Source organism: Pseudochaenichthys georgianus, chromosome 1 (genome assembly GCF_902827115.2).
Source record: "Pseudochaenichthys georgianus chromosome 1, fPseGeo1.2, whole genome shotgun sequence".
Lineage (NCBI taxonomy): Eukaryota > Metazoa > Chordata > Actinopteri > Perciformes > Channichthyidae > Pseudochaenichthys > Pseudochaenichthys georgianus.
Genome location: NC_047503.1, coordinates 10291113 through 10309786, shown reverse-complemented (window position 1 = coordinate 10309786; position 18674 = coordinate 10291113). Strand labels below are relative to the sequence as shown.

The 18674-nt window shown below is 41.0% G+C and overlaps 2 protein-coding genes across 8 annotated transcripts in view; both read right to left on the bottom strand.

Annotated features, from left to right (window-relative positions):
• ctnnd1 (catenin (cadherin-associated protein), delta 1) overlaps nucleotides 1–7523 on the bottom strand; it is a 52664-nt gene extending 45141 nt beyond the window's left edge. For 4 of the 7 annotated variants that reach the window (XM_071204386.1, XM_034084785.2, XM_034085022.2 and 1 more), the window contains exon 1: nucleotides 7433–7513. The gene's annotated coding sequence lies outside the window, so the exon portion shown is untranslated. The other 3 variants (XM_034085102.2, XM_034084869.2, XM_034085187.2) reach the window with 3 other exon arrangements.
• Nucleotides 7524–10289: 2766 nt separating this feature from the next.
• Nucleotides 10290–13751, bottom strand: LOC117452203 (uncharacterized). The gene is given in 6 exon segments (XM_071203941.1): nucleotides 10290–10404; nucleotides 10844–11006; nucleotides 11759–11828; nucleotides 12252–12634; nucleotides 12825–12916; nucleotides 13336–13751. Coding segments are annotated over 6 exon segments (1239 nt in total).
• Between the last annotated feature and the right edge of the window lie 4923 nt (nucleotides 13752–18674).

Genomic DNA, 18674 nt, shown 5'->3' with positions numbered 1-18674 from the left:
TGGTTATGGCCATGATTTTATGATTATTGAAATGTATACAGTTCTGTTTCATATAGGTGTTCCCATAGATCTAGTCTCTTTATTTTCCCCTCAAAGTGCACCAGATTGATGCATTCAACTCCAACATTAAAAAAAATCTTACCGGGGGAGTACCCCCCCTTGAGGATTTGAGGTCCACCCACACTTAAAATCACATTGATAGGTTCCCAAATACATTTTTTTTTTTTTTTATAAATAGTAACCCATGTCCATATGTTTATTTTTGGGTAGTACATCTAAACTATAGGGCTATCACTATGGGCAGCAACACTGTAAATATTGACAAATAAATCTAGCAAAATGGCACAAAAAAACAAATGGTAGTGGCCTGGCTGGGTGTATAATTTCCGGCTTGACATATGGCGCGTTTCTACTGCAGGCCTCGCTCGGTTTGGTTAGGCCTGGCTCACTTTAATGGTGCGCTTCCATTACAGTTTAGGAACTGGGGCAGTTACTATAGTAACGCAGTGTAGGCGGAGCCGTGACGTCATCTTCAATGAGCGCCCCAGAAAAACAACACAGCCGTTAGCTCTTAGCACTCATAGCTCTTCATATCTGTTCAGAAACTAGACAAAAGTTAAACAAGTACAAACCACAGACTGCCTGTGTCATGGCGAATACAGTCGCTGGTTTATGTATGTCTGTATTAGTGTTGCACGGTGTACCGATACTTGAAAGGTACCGCGATACCCTGCCGTTAAAAACGGTACGATTCCTCCGTTTCATTAGTATCGGTACTTTAAGAATGACGGGGAAAAGTACTCCGGTGAGAAAGCGCCGTTTTAATAAGAGCCGTGTGTATTCAGCGCTCTGCTTCAACTCCCTGCACTGCAGCCGTGTCTGAAGTCCCGCCCCTCTCAAACACGCTATAAGGTCCTCCCCTCTCAAGTACGCTCTAAGTCCCTCCGCTCTCTTGTGCACTCGGCCACGCGCTAGCTGCCAGAGCATGTGAGAAAACCAAACGAGAAGCATGGCTGCAAGTGGGAGTGCAACTGCCGCTGCGCCTCGGCTTGTTGACAAAAAAGACGCCAGAAGCGAAATTTGGAAGTATTTGAGCTATATCTCTGACAGTGAAGGCAAGCCTACGGACACCACGAGGCCTGTCTGTAAGAAATGTTTTAGATCCCTGCAAACCAAGGGAGCCAACACATCAAACTTGGCTAAGCACCCGCCGACCGGCATCCAGAGCTGTTTAAAGAATTTAAAGACAGACAGGTTAGCGAATGTGATAGATAACATAATTACATCATGCTCAAGCCCATGCTTTCAAATCTAAGTCAAACTAGTGTTATTTATTTTGTGACAAACGAACGTTTTCGTAGTTTGACGAGGCAATTAATGGCAATGATAATAATAATAATAAATTACATTTTTTTATTAGAGCGCTTTTACAGGTGCTCAAAGCGCTTTACAAGTACACATTACACATATTAGACATGTAAGAGTCATTACCGCGGACATTACCCACAGGAGCAAATGCGAGTAAAGTGTCTTGCCCAAGGACACAACGGCCTGAAGCAGTGGCGGCCGAGGCGGGATTCGAACTGGAGTTCTGAGTGAAACGCCCCTTGATCTGATGACCAACGCTCTAACCACTGCACCAAAACCACCCCCAACTGTCTGATATGGCTATCTTTTTAGCTAACTTATCAATGTGGCTAACATCTGCAATATACATTTTGTCAATAATTTAGTGGGAATGCTGTTAACAGCATTCCAACTAACTGTTCTTCTACGGACAACATTTTTATTATTCCGCCGGTATTTTGGCCCTCTTCTTCTCCCGCATTGAACATCGCAGAAACTCCGTTCAAACATCAAAACGTTCAGCTCGGTCGGGAATCGATGGCTATTACTTTTCTCATTCATAACTTTCATAATTCCAGAGCTACATCCCATAATACATCACATTTTTAACATTGAAGTCAATGGAGGAAATCTTCAGACTTCAACAAATCTTCATGCGACTTCAACTGCTAACTGTTCATTCATACTTTCACTCAGAAACCTCATTCCAACTTTAAAATGTTACAAATTATTCTGACATTATTCGTGTGAAACAACTTTTAAATCTGATTCTTACTCTTAGAGATATTAACATTTGTTCAGACCTTGTTTTAGTGGTTTTCTTCACATTTTAACATTAACTAGAGTGCGTGATGTCACAGCTAGAGGGTGAGAAATCTTGAAATTTGTCTTCATATATTATTTTAAAACTGCCATAATTCCCAAACCCTACATTCCTGGGACATAATTTGTCATGATAAATGTAGGAAAACATCTCGTAGCTTGAAAAATTACAAATAATTAAGCAAAATAATTCAACAAAATGCCTCTTGAGGGCATGAAGTGACAAAAACGTTCAAGCCCATTGAAGCCCATTGTAATTTCAGGCAGATATTTCCTCACGGTAGCAGCCGCACACCTTTAGTTAAACTGCCAAAAAGGCCACATTATTAACCCGAAAGTACACAAAAATTAAACTTCAGATACTCAACTTCCTTGACATGCTTCACGTTTTGAAATTTCACAGACATCTGTTACGGTTCTTCCACAAAACGTTCACATGTAAGAGGTTCATCTCTCATTCAGAACAATGGAAACCTGTGATCTCTATAGAGCTCGTTAGCTCAACTATAAACACCTGTGTCATGGAACACGATGATGTCATCACTCCAACTGACATGCTCAGAGCAGCAGACTTCAACAGTCCAGCCTTGAGATTTCTTCAAATGCCGTTGCCATGGCAACACAATGCTCGCCTTGAAACACGGTTTTCTCATAGCTTCAGTCAAACTACTCCAAACAGCCCAGAACTTCACAGGTTTGATAACGATGCAGCCATCAATGCATCTAAGCGTAGTATGGGGTGTCATGAAATGCCGTTGCCATGGCGACAGACCACTCGCCATGAAACATGATGAGGCTGTAAGTCCAATGGACACTGTCCAATCGTCCCCCAATCTTCACTTGTATATCACCGGTCCATGCCTCAACAGCTCTACGCCAAATCTGAGATCTCACCATATGCCGTTTCCATGGAAACGCATCCCTCGCCATAAAACAAGATGTCGCTATAAGTCCAATGGACACGGTCCAATCGTCCCCCAATCTTCACTTGTATATCACCGGTCCATGCCTCAACAGCTCTACGCCAAATCTGAGATCTCACCATATGCCGTTTCCATATCACTCGCCATGAAACATGATGTCGCTCGAACTCCTATGCAAATGTTCAAAAAGTGCTCAAACTTCACAAGTGTGCCAACAGTCCAGCCGTGAAGACATCTACGGGACAGTTTTGAGATTTCTTAAAATGCCGTTGAAAAAAAAAAGGAATTCCGTTGTTTTCTTTACTGGAACATGTTTAACAGTACAAACAACAAACAAGCATGTCATCACAACGACGTGGCCTTGAAGTGAAGTTGGTAATGGCCGGCTGGGCTGCGGCTTTCTCTGGAACCTCTTTGGCGTGCTTCGCACTCAAATGCGAACGCATTGTTGAGGTTGAGCTGTGATAGACCAACGTCTTTTCGCAGAGCTTGCATTTAAATTCCTTTGGACTTGTAAGTTCGAAGTAGTTCCACGAGGAGGAACTCTTTTTACCTGCCGCTTTGTTCATCTTTAGTCGCACGTGTGAGGGGGGGCGGGGGCGGGGGCGGTGTGTAGCGTGCTGCAGCAGCAGTCTGCTCTGCACGCAGGCTTCCTCCAAGTTTACAGTAAAACAAACTGGTGGTGTGACCAATGACCATTTACAATTATTAATACTATTACTATTATTAGCATATATATATTTATATATATTTTGGTTGAAACTAAGCCAGAAAAAATAATAATAATAATAATAATAAAAAAAGATATATATAAATAAAATCGATTTTTAAAAATAATATTCGATTATGGAGACTGTAGCGAATATTCGAATAATCGCTGGCATCCCTAATGGCAACACAATGCTCGACTTGAAACACGGTTTTTTCATAGCTTCAGTGAAATTACTCCAAACAGCCCAAGACTTCATAGGTTTGGTAACGATGCAGCCATCAACGCATCTAAGCGTATTATGGGGTGTCATCAAATGCCGTTGCCATGGCGACAGATCATTCGCCATCAACTTAGTTCAGAAGTTTGCGGTTCAAATATTCTGCTGCTTTTCCAAGCCTTTTTACTTTCTTTTCTTCTCTCATCAAACATTCAAGCCCCCAGTGTTCATGTATCATTTCAATCTAAATTCTTCACTTTCTTCTTACACATTTCATTTCAATCTAAATTATTCACTTTCTTCTTACACATTACATTTCAGCATAACAGTTTAGCGTCAGCTTTTCAGCATAAAGCATTCCCACTAGCAATTTCTTCAGGAATTGCATTCTCTAGTTATTTATATTACTGTACTATTACATGTTAATAAAATATTTAAAAAAATTATATTTTATAAAACAAAAAAGTTGTTTGAGATGATGCTTAATTTTATTTAATACGAATTCTTGTCATTTATTTTGTTTATTGTTCTCATTGTTTAAAAGTTTGTGTTATGGTTATGGTTCTGGTGTGAAATAAAGCACAATAATTACATTTAAGACTGTTTCCCTTTTTTTAAGAAAAGTATCGAAAAATAATCGGAATCGTAATTCTTGACTTGGTATCGGTATCGAAACCAAGATGTTTGTATCGTGACAACACTAGTCTGTATAGGCCGTTGTTGTGAGTGTGGACGGTCGGAGCATATATAACGTTAGCTTAGCCAAGCTCCATTTAGAAAACACGCATTTTAAAAAAGGGTTTTTCGCCTGCCGTCTGTCTACAGACTTGTCAAAGCATTAATTTATGGTTTTTACTAACCGGTATCAGTATGTTGTTACTTCGGCATCATTTTGAAACGTGTATTACAATTAAATCACGGTCAAATATGTTCATCTTTTTGTAGTTGTAGCCCCCTTGCCAGCGATTCTCTCTCTAGTTTAGCATACTCAGCCCGACTCAGCCTGGTTGTTCCTGGCCCTAGAACCACGATTTTATGGGGCCAGAAAAACTGTGAATTAGGACCCGCTAGCCGGTACTAGGCCAAGTGGAAACGCAACCAAAAACGGGCCCCGCACGGCTCGGCACGCTTAAAGCGAGCTACCCGCTGCAGTGGAAACGTGCCATTAGTCAACATAAAACAGCTCTTCATCTTGGAATCAGTCCTTAAATTCAACTCAATAAATGATGAGATGTTACCATAACCAGAATCCATAATATATTAGTATCATTTTTCAAAACACATGTAAAAACTTGACAAATAATGAACATTTCCAGCCATTTCATATATGATAACAGCCAGGCAAACTAAGAACCAGCACTCAGCAGTTGGTAAAGATTTCCCACTGGTGACTTGCAATCAGAGAGTGGCTACCACTTAACAAGGAAGTGGGTTAAATAAATTGCTGCAGTGAGGACCATAAAAGTGCAAAATTACTCGCACCCTTTCCAAGGAAGTTAACCATGAACATTGAGAGAGGGTACAGTGCGACAGTTTTGCTTCACGGCTTTATAAATCTGTGCACTTTGATTTTGTTTTCTCACACGTCCGCCCCTGCACGGAAAGCCGTGTTCACAGTTCAAATAAAAACACAGACTGCAGGTGTAACCGTTGGAGATATAGAGAGGAAGGGAGAGAGAGAAAACCGACAGGGAGGAGGAGCAAATAAAAGAAAACCCCAGCTTCTGTGTGTCAGAGGGACACACCCGTGGAGTGCTCTGAAAGCCCGTCATTACAGAGGCTCACAAATGATAGCCCTGGTTAAAACAACTGGCTGAGCAGCAAGACTTCAGCCCCCACAGAAAAAATGGCTCGTAACAAACTCTAGGCACTATAGGCAGCAAAAAGAAATGCACAACTTTTTTCAGCCCCTCCTTTTTTAATCTCATTGAGAGGACGTTTCTGAAAAACTTGCATGTCCAAACTTGCTCACAATCTTTCCCCATCTCTGTTCCAGCAGGTCAACACAAAAAAGCAGACATGCCGGCTGGGTATTTAGATGAGTGTGACAGTCATGCACTGAAACTCATCAATCAGCTGACTGTACCAATGAAAATCGAGAAATCACAGTTACTTGAAGCTGTCAAACATGTCTCATGTTTGCTTATGTATTGTTATCGTGTAATGTCTCAACCAGAAATTAAGAAATAGAGTAAGCTTGCTACTTTCAGTCTAAGTGCTCCACTAAGACATATTTTAGCCAGGCCCCTCTGAGAAATACAGCATCCGTTCACACCAAAGAACTGTACATTGAAAAGTAGACAAGGGACTGAATAATGAAGCAACAATCACGCCTGCTACCTTACCACACCCCACACTTCCAGACCCACACAACAGGTTCTCGCTTTTTTTTTTTTTTTCCCCTAGCAGCTCCACCACCACCACTCCTGCCTTCATCTGCAGACCACATCAAAAGACAGCTGCTGAAACATTAAACAGTGTGTCTCCACTGTACATTTTCAACACACATACCTAAACAACAATTACAATAAACCGACAAATACACCCCCCATATTCACCTGAACGCACCGTGCAGCTTCCCTGTCCGCAGAGAGTGGGCGTCTCAGGTAGAATACATAATAGGAAAGTCAAGTAAGCCGAGACTGGACTTTGACTCCTATCTTACGGTCTGTGACGGGGCGGGCTGGCCGGTCACTTCCGTGTACTCTCACCTGTCGTAATTACCTGGATAGCTCGGTAAAAAACTGGCGCAGAAGTCTTGCTGCCTCGGTGTTTAAACGCAACACATAGAAACCACTCGACATGTTATGGCATGACGTTATTCCAGACAACGTACACTAGACCATTCATGTAATAGACTGCTATAGTAGCTTTTCAATGTTACATTAGCTGGTTAATTAGCATATTTAATCATCGTGATATCAACCCATTTTAACTGCATGTATTGGTTCTATATAACTTTTCCCGAAGTCTCACTCTAGATAAGTTATTCATCAAGCTAACGACCGGAATACACCAGTGCTAGCTGAGTTAGCTCGTGCTATATTAGCTAACCTGCTAACGCTCCGTTTACAAACAAACAAGTTCCCCAAAATAAAAAGGTATTCACTCTATTCACACATAACAAATCTCAAACAGCAGTACCGGTCATTGACACAAAAAAGACAGGCCATTACCAATTCTGGAGAATGTTAGGCTTGTTTTTCAAAGTCCATAAATGCTTGCGATGTGGATTCAGGCCTAGCCTAGCCGCTGCTGCTGTGCTGACACTATCCGAAGCTAGAGCCGGAGAAGAGTTGAGATGAGGCAACAAAAACAGCTCGGCGTGGTCAAGCACACACCGAACAACTGCACAGAAAAGTGTCCACCGCGGGGCGAGAGACTCTCAGAGAAGAAGGAGAAAACACCCACCTCTGTAATGTCCTATCTTCCTTGCCTTGGCTTGTTGTTCACTTGTCTCTGCTCTTCCTCTCCGCTGGGGGGAAGAGGTGGGGGTCGGCAGCAGGGAATGGAAGAGCATGGAGGGAGGGAGGGGGGCGTTTTTTGAAATATAAATTGACATACCGGCTATATTACTTTCTATAATTCTTCATTCGTAGGAGAACTTTTGTTGATTGGCTACATCACTTCAACAAAAAACGTTACAATAACTTGTATTTGGGATGGCTTTTGACTTTAATAGGCCAAATGTAAAATACAATTTAAAACGTAAAATGAATCGTTAATCTAATTGCATGTACCGTATATAAAATAAAGAAAAAAACGACTATTTTCAGATTCCTCAGTCGATGTTTTTTTTTTTAGCCCATCACCTTCATAATAATTCAGCATTTCTCCTTTTCTCAGCTTCCAGCCACAACACCCCACATTATTTCAATTTAGCATATTGAAGCATTCTCTAAAAATAATGACGCCACTTCAAGCGTTCCGATATTGCCCTCATGTGGCCGTGGTTGTGCTATTACAGAGCAGAATAACCGTTTTAGAAGTGTGTTGTGATATTGCACTGGGGGAGACTGGTCAGTAACTATACTGGTACATTTACCTAGCTGCAGACTATAGGCATTTTATGTATTGCACTTAACTTCAGTATCCTCATTTTAACTACTCTATACTTGTTCTCTACAACATGTCAGGGGCAAACATTGTACTGTAGCTTAAACTACCCAGTAGTAAATATGTATTGCTGCAAATATCGATTATAATAATCATTTTATCTTTCAGTTAAACAATTTGTTGTTTAATCATTTGTATAAAAAGGCCAGAAGCTAAAATGAAAACCCCTTCCCAATTTCCGACAGTAATGTCCTCTTATTGCTTGTTTCTGACCGACAGTCCAACACCAGAAGAATATTGAATAGACAAAATCACAAAATTATTTAAGCAACTTTTTTGCTAATTGATTGGATAATTATTTAGTTTTTTGGGGGATTGACTAATTGACTGATGGATTTTAGGCTATAAAAACTTAGACACGCCTTAAGCTTCAATAAAAAATGTGCTTGTAATTGCTAATAATAATACATTTATAATATTAGCCATAACCAACAATATAATAACATATTAATAGAACATTCTATATGACCACAAAAATGTGTTTGTAAAGATAATTTAGCATGGAGCTGCTTCTTTAAAAAAATGCTTGACTTTAAGTAAAGTAACTGAATTCTTCAGCCTCTACTGCACTGTACAGAAAATCTATGTAACTGAGCAGAAGACTGGTGGCCGAAAGGTGCAAACCAGCTACATTGGCCCAAAACCGAATTTACATAGCAGGTACATTTCCATTGACAGTTTGCCAACTTTATTCACGCTGTGTTCATCACTTTTTAGTTTCCCCGTTTCCATTGTATTTTGAGCTTTTTGCAGTTCTTTTAGTAAACGCTGCACATGTGTTGTCAAGTTGTTGAAGATGTCTTTTCATTTGCATGTGTTTTGGCACATTTGTGTTTTTTATTTGCATTGATTTCAACACTTCAGCGCATTTATCCTAATAGAAAGCTGACATCACTTCTAATCAGCTTATGTGGAAGCATTTATAATGACATCAAGTTTAAGTGATACAATAACACTTCCTAAATTAATTAATATTGATATATGATATACTCTTTATAATATCAATAATTCTCAGAGCATCAGGTCATGCTTTGGGCTGTTTGTTCTTATTGCTACATCATTGTTTGTCATGGATGGAGGTGCAGAGGAACTCTGACCTGCATCTCTCTGTTACACTGCATCTCTCTAGTAGTCATTCTAGTTACTCTATAGTGCTACTTACTGGCTGTGTGTGGGACTGGAAATGCTGTCTTGCCAAAACTTAGTTTTAGTTTTGTCTGATTGGGTTGTTTCAAGAGGTGCAAACACGTTTCAACGGCCCAAAACATTCACTGTAAAAATATCCACCGTGAATTCACAATAATTACCTGGCAACTTGTTGCATGACTTTCACAGTAAGGTTCACAGCAATTTACTGTGAATGTCTTCACAGCAATGTATTGTAATTTCACATCCATGATATTACAATGCATTGTTGTAAAGGTACAACTGTATACTGTAACTTCACAGCTTCAATTACTGTGATATTACAGTATGTTACTGGGGAATTACATCATTTTGTTGTACATGCATTACAACAAGGGCCTGTACTTTTACATTTCTATTGTGAAAGTACTGCAGGAGTAGCCAGTAATTTACTGTGAATTTACAATGTGTACTGTGAAAGTACTGCAGGAGTAGCCAGTAATTTACTGTGAATTTACAATGTGTACTGTGAAAGTACTGCAGGAGTAGCCAGTAATTTACTGTGAATTTACAATGTGTACTGTGAAAGTACTGCAGGAGTAGCCAGTAATTTTCTGTGAATTTACAATGATACACGTGCATAACTGTAATCCCCAGCTCCAGTACTTCCTGGAGGAAGCTCATACAATGGTTTCCTGTCCAAGTTTAACAGGAAACCAAAGTGTGAGCTTCCTCCTGGAAGTACTGGAGCTGCACTACAAAAATGCACATAATCTTATTGTACAATTAAAAACAACACACCAAACGCATAAATTAGGTAAAATCAATGGAAGCCCACTGGCATATTTATTGACAAAATAAACAACAGAGTAAACAACAGAGTAAACAAACAGGAACATGAACTAGTTCACCTCAACTATCCATAAAAAACAGATGAACCCTTAACGGATCCTTTAAACAAATAATCCCTCGCAGGTGAACTGACCGTAATGCTTCCCACTGGACTTGTCCCCGCACACCATGCAGTCTATGCAGACCATTCTAAGTCTATCAGCTTCCGGTGAAGGGTGCTCACGTGAGGGTTAATGGAGCTTCGCTTCTTTGCCTCGGAGCCTTTCTCTGGGTTGATGCCCAAGAAGCACCTGTTAATAAGCAAAGATAAGTTTCAGTTTTAAATACACTCATGTATTGCAGGCAGCATTTATCAAGGTGTTCACCTGTGTCTTTTCCCACACCGACTGTTACTAGTCCAAACCTGTTGGATCATCCTCTCACAATAACATTATTTGTAGCCTAGCAGAGTACCTCAGGTACCTCTAACATAAGGTTTACTTACTTATCTGAATTTTTAAGCCATACTATAATGTGAATTAAACCATTATGTCAATTTTTAGCCCAGCAACATCAAGTGATGGTGTGGTCCCAATTCGCATAGTTGGTTCCAGGCTTCATACTCAAAGCATTTAATCTACTTTATGGCCTCTGTAGAAAGGCATGGACTTAATAGCCAGATAGTGAAACACAACTTTGCATGATAAGTCTTACTGATGACATTGATCATGTGTTTGAGTGTTACAATACCTTTGGATGAACTCCAGTGTGCATGATCCAACGGGATATTTGAGGTTGAAGACATAGTAGCTGCTGAATAAAGCAGCTACCCCATGCAAAAAAAATGGGTGTGGGCCCATTACCACTTGTCCCTCGATGGATAGCATCCACCCAGAAGGCTTCATTGTGTCACCTGAAATGAACAGACACCCCGTCATGCGTTATTGTGGATAGGTACATTCCTAGAATCAATCAAAAATAATACTTGAGCTAGAGATGTCAATACCAGATCCGAGTAACATTCATGATTGGCCAAGGACCAAAAAGCAGGAAAATATACAGTGCAGAGCATGCAAGGACATGAAACAGAACCCTCCAGGTGGACAGCACTTTTCTACTCCACCATCAGTGAGGTAGGCTACTTAACAGTCATTGTAAAAGCATCAAAGGTCCCTGTGCAGATAGGAGAATCTGGCTGAAAGACAAAGCAACTCCCTAGCCCTCCTCCCTCTGCCTTTATGGATAGACGGTTTAACCTCATTCCTCTATGGGTAGATGGTTTACGAGCCCAGCTGGAACGAGAACATGTCAACTCGTCAGACCCCTGAATCATTGAAACAGGCTAGAGATTTTAACTAACGCGAATCGCTGAAACATATGGCGTCAGAGTATCGTAAGTGTCGTTTCACAGACTGGACTTGAATGGAGTGCAGGAGAGATGGAAGGCCTTCAGTCAGATTCTCCCCTCGATGCAAAGGAACACTTAAGCTCTTTAGAGTAACCATTCAGTATCCTATACCTCATCGATGGTGGAGCAGAACAGGGATGTCCTAAGAGAAATTATATAACAAGAATAAAAGCAGCAGTGAAGTCTAGCCATTCAGGTCAGAAAAGCAGGAAATCCTGTATAAACAGGAAAAATCCCACCCCTGAACATTACATTACCTTGAATGAGCAAGCAGGGGGTGCTTGGGAGTGCTGCAGTATTCACTACATCAGCAGCAGTGGCACAGGTCTGTAACAAAGTAACACAATAGCATAGATTTAACATTATGCAAGGATGAAGATCGTTCATTGGTCAGAGGTAAATCAGAACATAATAAATGGTCTAATAATAATTACTTGCATTTATATAGCACTTTTCAAGACACCCAAAGCGCTTACAAATGGACGTCCGCAAACCAATGTGTAGCCCCCGCCTGGGTGATGCTAAGGCAACAGCTAATCCGCGCACTACAGCTCAACACAGATCAGCTCGGCCCATTTGGAGCAACTTGGGGGTTAAGTGTCTTGCTCAAGGACACTTCCGACAAATGCGGACAGTCAGAGCCAGGATTCGAACCACCAACCCTACGGTCGATGAACGACCAGCTCTACCAACTGAGCTTCAGTTGCCCCTAATGTAATCACTCGTTTAGCATTTTAAATATTTAAATACATTTTAAAAAACTTCGAGCATCAGTTTCTCCGTAGGCTCCTTAAAGTAGACCATAAGGAGCTGGAGGATGCAGGCAGCCTTCTCCGAACCCTCTGGATCATAGCTGGCCAGAAATTCCCTGATCTTCGGGTTGTCCCGTTTCTGGCAGAAATGCAGGATGGTCTGTCCTCTCTGACCCAGGGCCTCTTGGAGCTTCTGAAGTATGTTGACGTCCGTCAGGATGCCAAAGTGGGAGAAAAGCCCTCTCTGAGAAAAGAGAAAAGGCCATTCCTCTTTGACCTCCAACATCGCTGGTGCAGGCATTCTGTTGAGGTACCTCCGCAGGATGATGTAGGTCCTCACCATCAGAGGTTCTGCTCTCTCTGCCCCACCCATCCCTTCCTCTGTGTACAGACATACAAATACATGTTTGAGAGTACCCAAGTAACAACAATTCAATTCAATGTCCCCACCTCTGGGACATTTTGAGTGTCAAACCTTTAATTTCATGCTCTCATCATTACTCATTCTGAATATTAAGGTGGCCTTTTTGCTTAATGTGGGATGTTTATTTAGGTGTCAATTCCTAAATGCCTGAGTAGATGTTCCGCAGATCCTTTTTCGAATCCTCCAACGTTGCCTCGGTCTCCCCCCCTGGTAACTCTGCTGGGCACCACCTCACACACCTAGGGATAGGAATCATAGGTTAAATCAATACTATTGGGGCCGATCATTTGGACTGGTTTTGGAGTGGGAACATTTCAATTATCATGGACACAGTTACACTGACGGCGATTATACAAAATCTACACACATCATTTAAACATTCAATTCAAATAACCTAAGTTAGTCTATCATGGCAGTGCCCCTTTAACCCCTGTGCCTTGCATGGTTGCTGATCGCCATTAGTGTGTGAGTGTGAATGGAGAGGACACTGGCGCTGTATGTTCACCGCTTCTCAGTGTGTGAATGAGAAGACCATTGTAAAGCACTGGGTGTCCTGAAAAGAGCTATGTAAATGCAAGGAATTATTATTACTGTAATCTTCAAAACCTTCAACGTACAATAATTGCAATATCTATATTTTGTCCACCCCTACACATACCCGTATTGGTCGACAGGACCTCTCGTCAGTCTGGACTCTTCTGCCACTCCAGTGTTCCTTCTTCCCTCTCGGCTTCGTCGGCGTCGAGCCAGAGTGTTGTTCCTAGTTTTATATTCCACTCTAGTTTTAACTTGTTGGAGAAGAGAGGGGCATCCATCTCCAACAACTTCACCTCGCCTGCTAATGTCAGCAAAGCTTTTTGGGTGGCTCCTGACTATTAATCGGACGATGCTGTGGCACATGGCTCTGATTGGGTTGCGCTCGTGCTGCATCATTTGATCCACCAACGCGTTCACAAAGGCCCTTCTCTCATCTGGCATTGGTCTCTCTTCTTTTTCCACCGCTTGCTGAATGGTGTTTTCTGTACCTCCGTGAGCAGTCAGGCACCCCACACTGATAGTGAAAATTGGGGGCATTACTGTGCAGCTTTGTGTGCTGAATAAAGTTATGCACCTTCTCAGACACATGCTGACATCCAATATATTTACAGTGGAACATTGTTGTGCGTGGTAACTAGTTACCTACCCAAACATAATTCAATCTGCCTGACACTGAACAGGACGGTTAGCCTGGCTGCCTGACACTGAAGAGGATGGTTGGCCTCTCTGATGACCTAGACAAAAGGAGACCAGAGAAAGGAGAAATTACAAAGGCAACCAACAAAAGGAATTTTTCAGTTTGCATGCAGATTATGAACATGAGCATGTTGTAAAGGTGTTCAAGGTCAGGTAGTCGAGCATCCCATGTTAACTACCTTAGCTGCAACAACACTCGAACAGTCACTAGCAATTTCCTCGAGGATGGCGCACGCACACCAGGATCACGAGGATGTCAAATCTGGAATAGAGGCAGTAAAAAACCACCACAGGGAAGCAAGAGAGGTAAGCTCACATAAATGTACTGTCAAACAGTATTGGATGAAGTGATTAATCTCAGGTGTGCTGCACAGATAACAAATGTCTGAGCTTCAGTACTTCATGGAGGGAAGCACTGGAGCTGGGACTGCAGTTATGCACAGTCTATAAACTACGGTCTGTGTTGCATACTAGGCCTACCTCCAACTAGGAAGCAATCCGTGGATTGGATTTAGGATTTAGGCAATACACCTCGTCGCGTCGGTCAACACCAGGCAGGCAATCAGTAGGCCTAGAGGAAGATACAAGATACAATATCTGTTTATTCGCCATGTAGTTTTACAACATACTAGAAATGTGTTGCTGGTAGGTACTGACATAAAGACAACATTGGACAGGGTGCAGGGACAAGACAGGACAAGTGCAAAACAGGACAGTGTACAAAATGCAGGTAAAAGTAGAAGCTAATTTAGGCTAGAATAGTATAGAAGTCAAATAAGATTAAAAAAAATTGTGTTTTCAGATAAATAACATTACGCATTGCAATAACCAGGGTTGGGAGGGTTACTTTGTAAATGTAATCAGTTACTGATTACTGATTACATGGCTCTGAAAGTAATCCGAATACAGTTACAGGTCTTTAAAAAGTAACGTAATCAGATTACTTTTAGATTACTTTTGGATTACTTTCTTTTTCCATCTAAAATGGGTATGTTTTGGTGAACAGGAGACACAAAAAGCAAAAGGAAACTGAACGTGTTTTTACTGTTTTAATGGCTTATCAAGAGCACAACTGAAACATCACATCTGAAACGATTTAACAACATAATACACTTGTTGGGGATGCAGCTTGTGATGTGAGGAGTGAGTGAGGGACACGGCTTAGAAAGGGCGTGTCGCCTTCTGTCCTGCCAGTGTTGGCAGGACATGAATTAAAATGTCGAACTCGGACTTCATTTTAAGGACATTTCGGCCAGGGGTGTAGAGCTATATTTGTTTAAGCACCTAATCGGCAAAACAGGAGAGGAGAGTGTGTGCACCAGTCTGCCTTGATCTATGAATTCATTTCTGTGACTCTCACAGTATCTGCTGCCCGCAGCTGTTTTATAGAAGGAAAACCTGCTTCACTTCATGACATCTCTGCAGCGCCAGGAGGCAGCGGGAGGGTTAACTCCGCCTCTGAGAAGACGAGCTCGCACCGCCTTTCGCAGCGCCTTCACTGTGTTTACCTTCAGAAATAATCATTAGTAAGGCGACCGCAGGCTGATGTGTTTTAACCACACAAACCTCTATATACACACACGCGATTTAAACGCAGACTTTTGTTCCTCCATGTTTCGTTGTTATTGTTTCAGAGCGAGCGGACCCGCGATTTTTTTTCAAACGCTTTTTTGGCCCATCTGCGGCGGTAATAGGTTGTGTGCGCTGTGATTCCGCTGTACCTTTAGTAATGAATATTAAATGTTGTGAGGAAATCTTTCCACCAATAATTCCAATAAGTAATCCAAAATGTATTCACTTCAGGTTTACGAAAGTAACTGTAATCAGATCACTCGTTTTTCAAATGTAACGCGAGCTGAATACAGTTACTTGATTTTTGTATTCAGATTACGTAACGCCGTTACATGTATTCCGTTACAACCCAACCCTGGCAATAACCTATAAACATTTCAAACCTATAAACATTGCGAACCTGTAAACATTGTGAAGAGGCAAGGGAGAGAGAGTTTGGTAATCCTTTATCATCCAGAGTAGTGTTGATGAAAGTATTGAGTGATTGAAACTTTGCTCGCTAGGCGAGGCTTAAACTCTAAGTAAGCCACAGGCTACAATGAGGCTAAAAAATAGTTCAACTTTTTATGTCTGAGCATGTTTTGAGAGCAGTGTTAAATCAGACTTTAGTTCAACCTGGTTCAACCAGCTACGAAATGGACCAATCTGCACAATGACTACTTTTACTGTCGCTATTTCCACTATATTTAGATGATAATACTTTTCTACTTTTACTTGAGGAACATTTTGAATGCAGGATTTTTACTGTGACAGAGTATTCCTACACTCTGGTACTTCTACTTTTACTAAGTACAAGATCTGAGTTCTTATAATTTCACTACAAGATCTGAGTACTTGTACTTTTACTCAAGTACAAGATCTGAGTACTTATTCCACCTCTAGTAGTAGTGTATTAGTCTGAATTGTAGCCACATAATCACGCAGAGCTGCATAAAAATAGACTCACAATGGTAACAAGTGGAAAATAATATTTACAAATGTGTACAATGATTTGTAGGTAATTTTGACTACTCAAGACACCTGACTTATACATCTAAAAAGGAAGACTGTGTTCATTCTACAATTACATGGGATTAAAGCAAAATGTAGTTTTACTTGTATAATACTTCAATTTGATATAAAAGACAGTTTGTTTTCATCTGTTTTCAAATAAACAAAGTATTGGCTTTCAGAATATTAAACTTGTTCAGATGATAAATACAACTTTGAAGCTTGTAACGGCATGATTACAAGCAGAGAACGGACTAATGTAACATCACAGCAAGCATAACAACAGCCTGTGTTTCTTGTGAGTGTTTCCCCGTTACACAAACGCAAAAATACACACACACTCGCGAGCTTCCCCCAGACCAGTAATACAAACGAAAATGTGTCTTCGGGTCAATGTGACTGATTTCGATAGAGCAAGTCACATTTGGTTTAGGCCCGAAACATACTACCAGTAGAAATACATTGCTTTCAAAATCGCTGTCTGTCGAATCAATAGATTATATTTCGTGACTATAACACGAAATACAGTGAGTGCTTCATCCTCTGAACACCACAGGATGGCGTCTGTAACGCACATATTAACATAGGTGCGCTCCTCTGAAATGATTGTCCCCTGCAATTATTATTATCCCTCAATCGAGTTCGCTATTCAGCTAGCTAACGTTAGCTTAAACAAACGTAACATGCAACGTTAGCCTAATCTAAAATGCTTTACTACGGCGTACCTTTCATGTGGCTCGTCAGCGCAGACTCTCGCATCGTTATTTTTGCAAACTTTGCAGGAGGCTACTCGTGGGCTTGACCCTCGTCTTAGCCATGGCTTGTATTTGTCTTCTGCTAGCCAACGCTCGTTGAAACTGCAACCTCCTGGCACACAGTCATCTATCTCTCATCAGAATGCCCAGGTCACACGTGACGTAAAACAAACACTTGCAGGTCGCGCGCATAGCGCGGGAAGGCCGCAGCGGAGCTGTTTTATGTAGAAGCGAAGCAATTCTTTTCTTTTAATCTAAAAAGCGAACTATTCAGTCAGACAGCAATTTATTGTAAAAGTAAAGCATTTACATTTTCAAGCACTTTATCTCAATTTCAAGCACCATTTCCAAAATTCAAGCACTTTCCCAACCTTGAAAACACCACGTCAAATTTCAAGCATTTTCAAGGATTTCAAGCACCCGTACGAACCCTGAGTAGTACAGTTAAAACCTTAACGATCCGAATAATCGATTAATCGTTTCATTAATCGATAGATTAATCGATTATCAAATTAGTCGTTTGTTGCAGCCCTAGTCAGCATGCTGTTTGGTTCTGGATGCCACAGGTGGAGATTGTTCTGGCTGCAGTTCTGGGTGCAGTCTTCTTCTTCTTGTTGTTGTTGTTGTTGTTGTTGTTGTTGTTGTTGTTGTTTCAGCTCTGGTTCTCTGTCTGTCCAATGGAGAAGGAGGAGTCTCCTGTTGGGTTAGGTCTTTTGTCTGCTTGGAGGGTCGGGATCGTAGCCTTTCTGACTCAGAGGGGGAGTCCAGGTCTCGGGACGCATTACCTATAGGAAGTCTAGCACACTGAGGTTAAATAAATCCAACCCTTTCCACTTTTTCTAATTATACTATCTGTCTTAGTTGTTAAATGCCATCTAAACAACACAATTAATGTCTACTAATGATATTACAAAAACTCACTCTAAAAATGGTTTCATCCATTGTTACATATTTACCCAACATAACTCTTTCATATAATTGAAATACCTACATGTTTCAAGCATCAAATATTCCACACACTACGAAAGAACATCTCCATATTTTTTCCAATATTTTAAATCCCACTGTTACTTAGAACAATAGTAAACCTGCAGAGCACACTAATCAGATCACAGTAATGTAATTTGACCCAAGTGTAGGTCTACTTTCCATTATACTTATTACCTTTGCTGAACATTTATTTATATTGTCTAAATTCCATGTCTATGATATGCAAACAGTTTGAGTGTAAAAATGTGTTTTTCTCAATGTATTTACACTCTACGGATTCTTGAGTTTACTCATATCCTGGTGCTGTTGTTCCTACAAATGTTCAATTCCTTATTGTTTTGTACCAGTTTTCCAAAATCAGTTCTAACTGCCGTGCCGTTTCAGGAAAGGTGGCGGTACGGCTACACAATGTGTAAGTGGGTGCCAACATGTTCCTTTTTTAACTTCGATCCGGAGT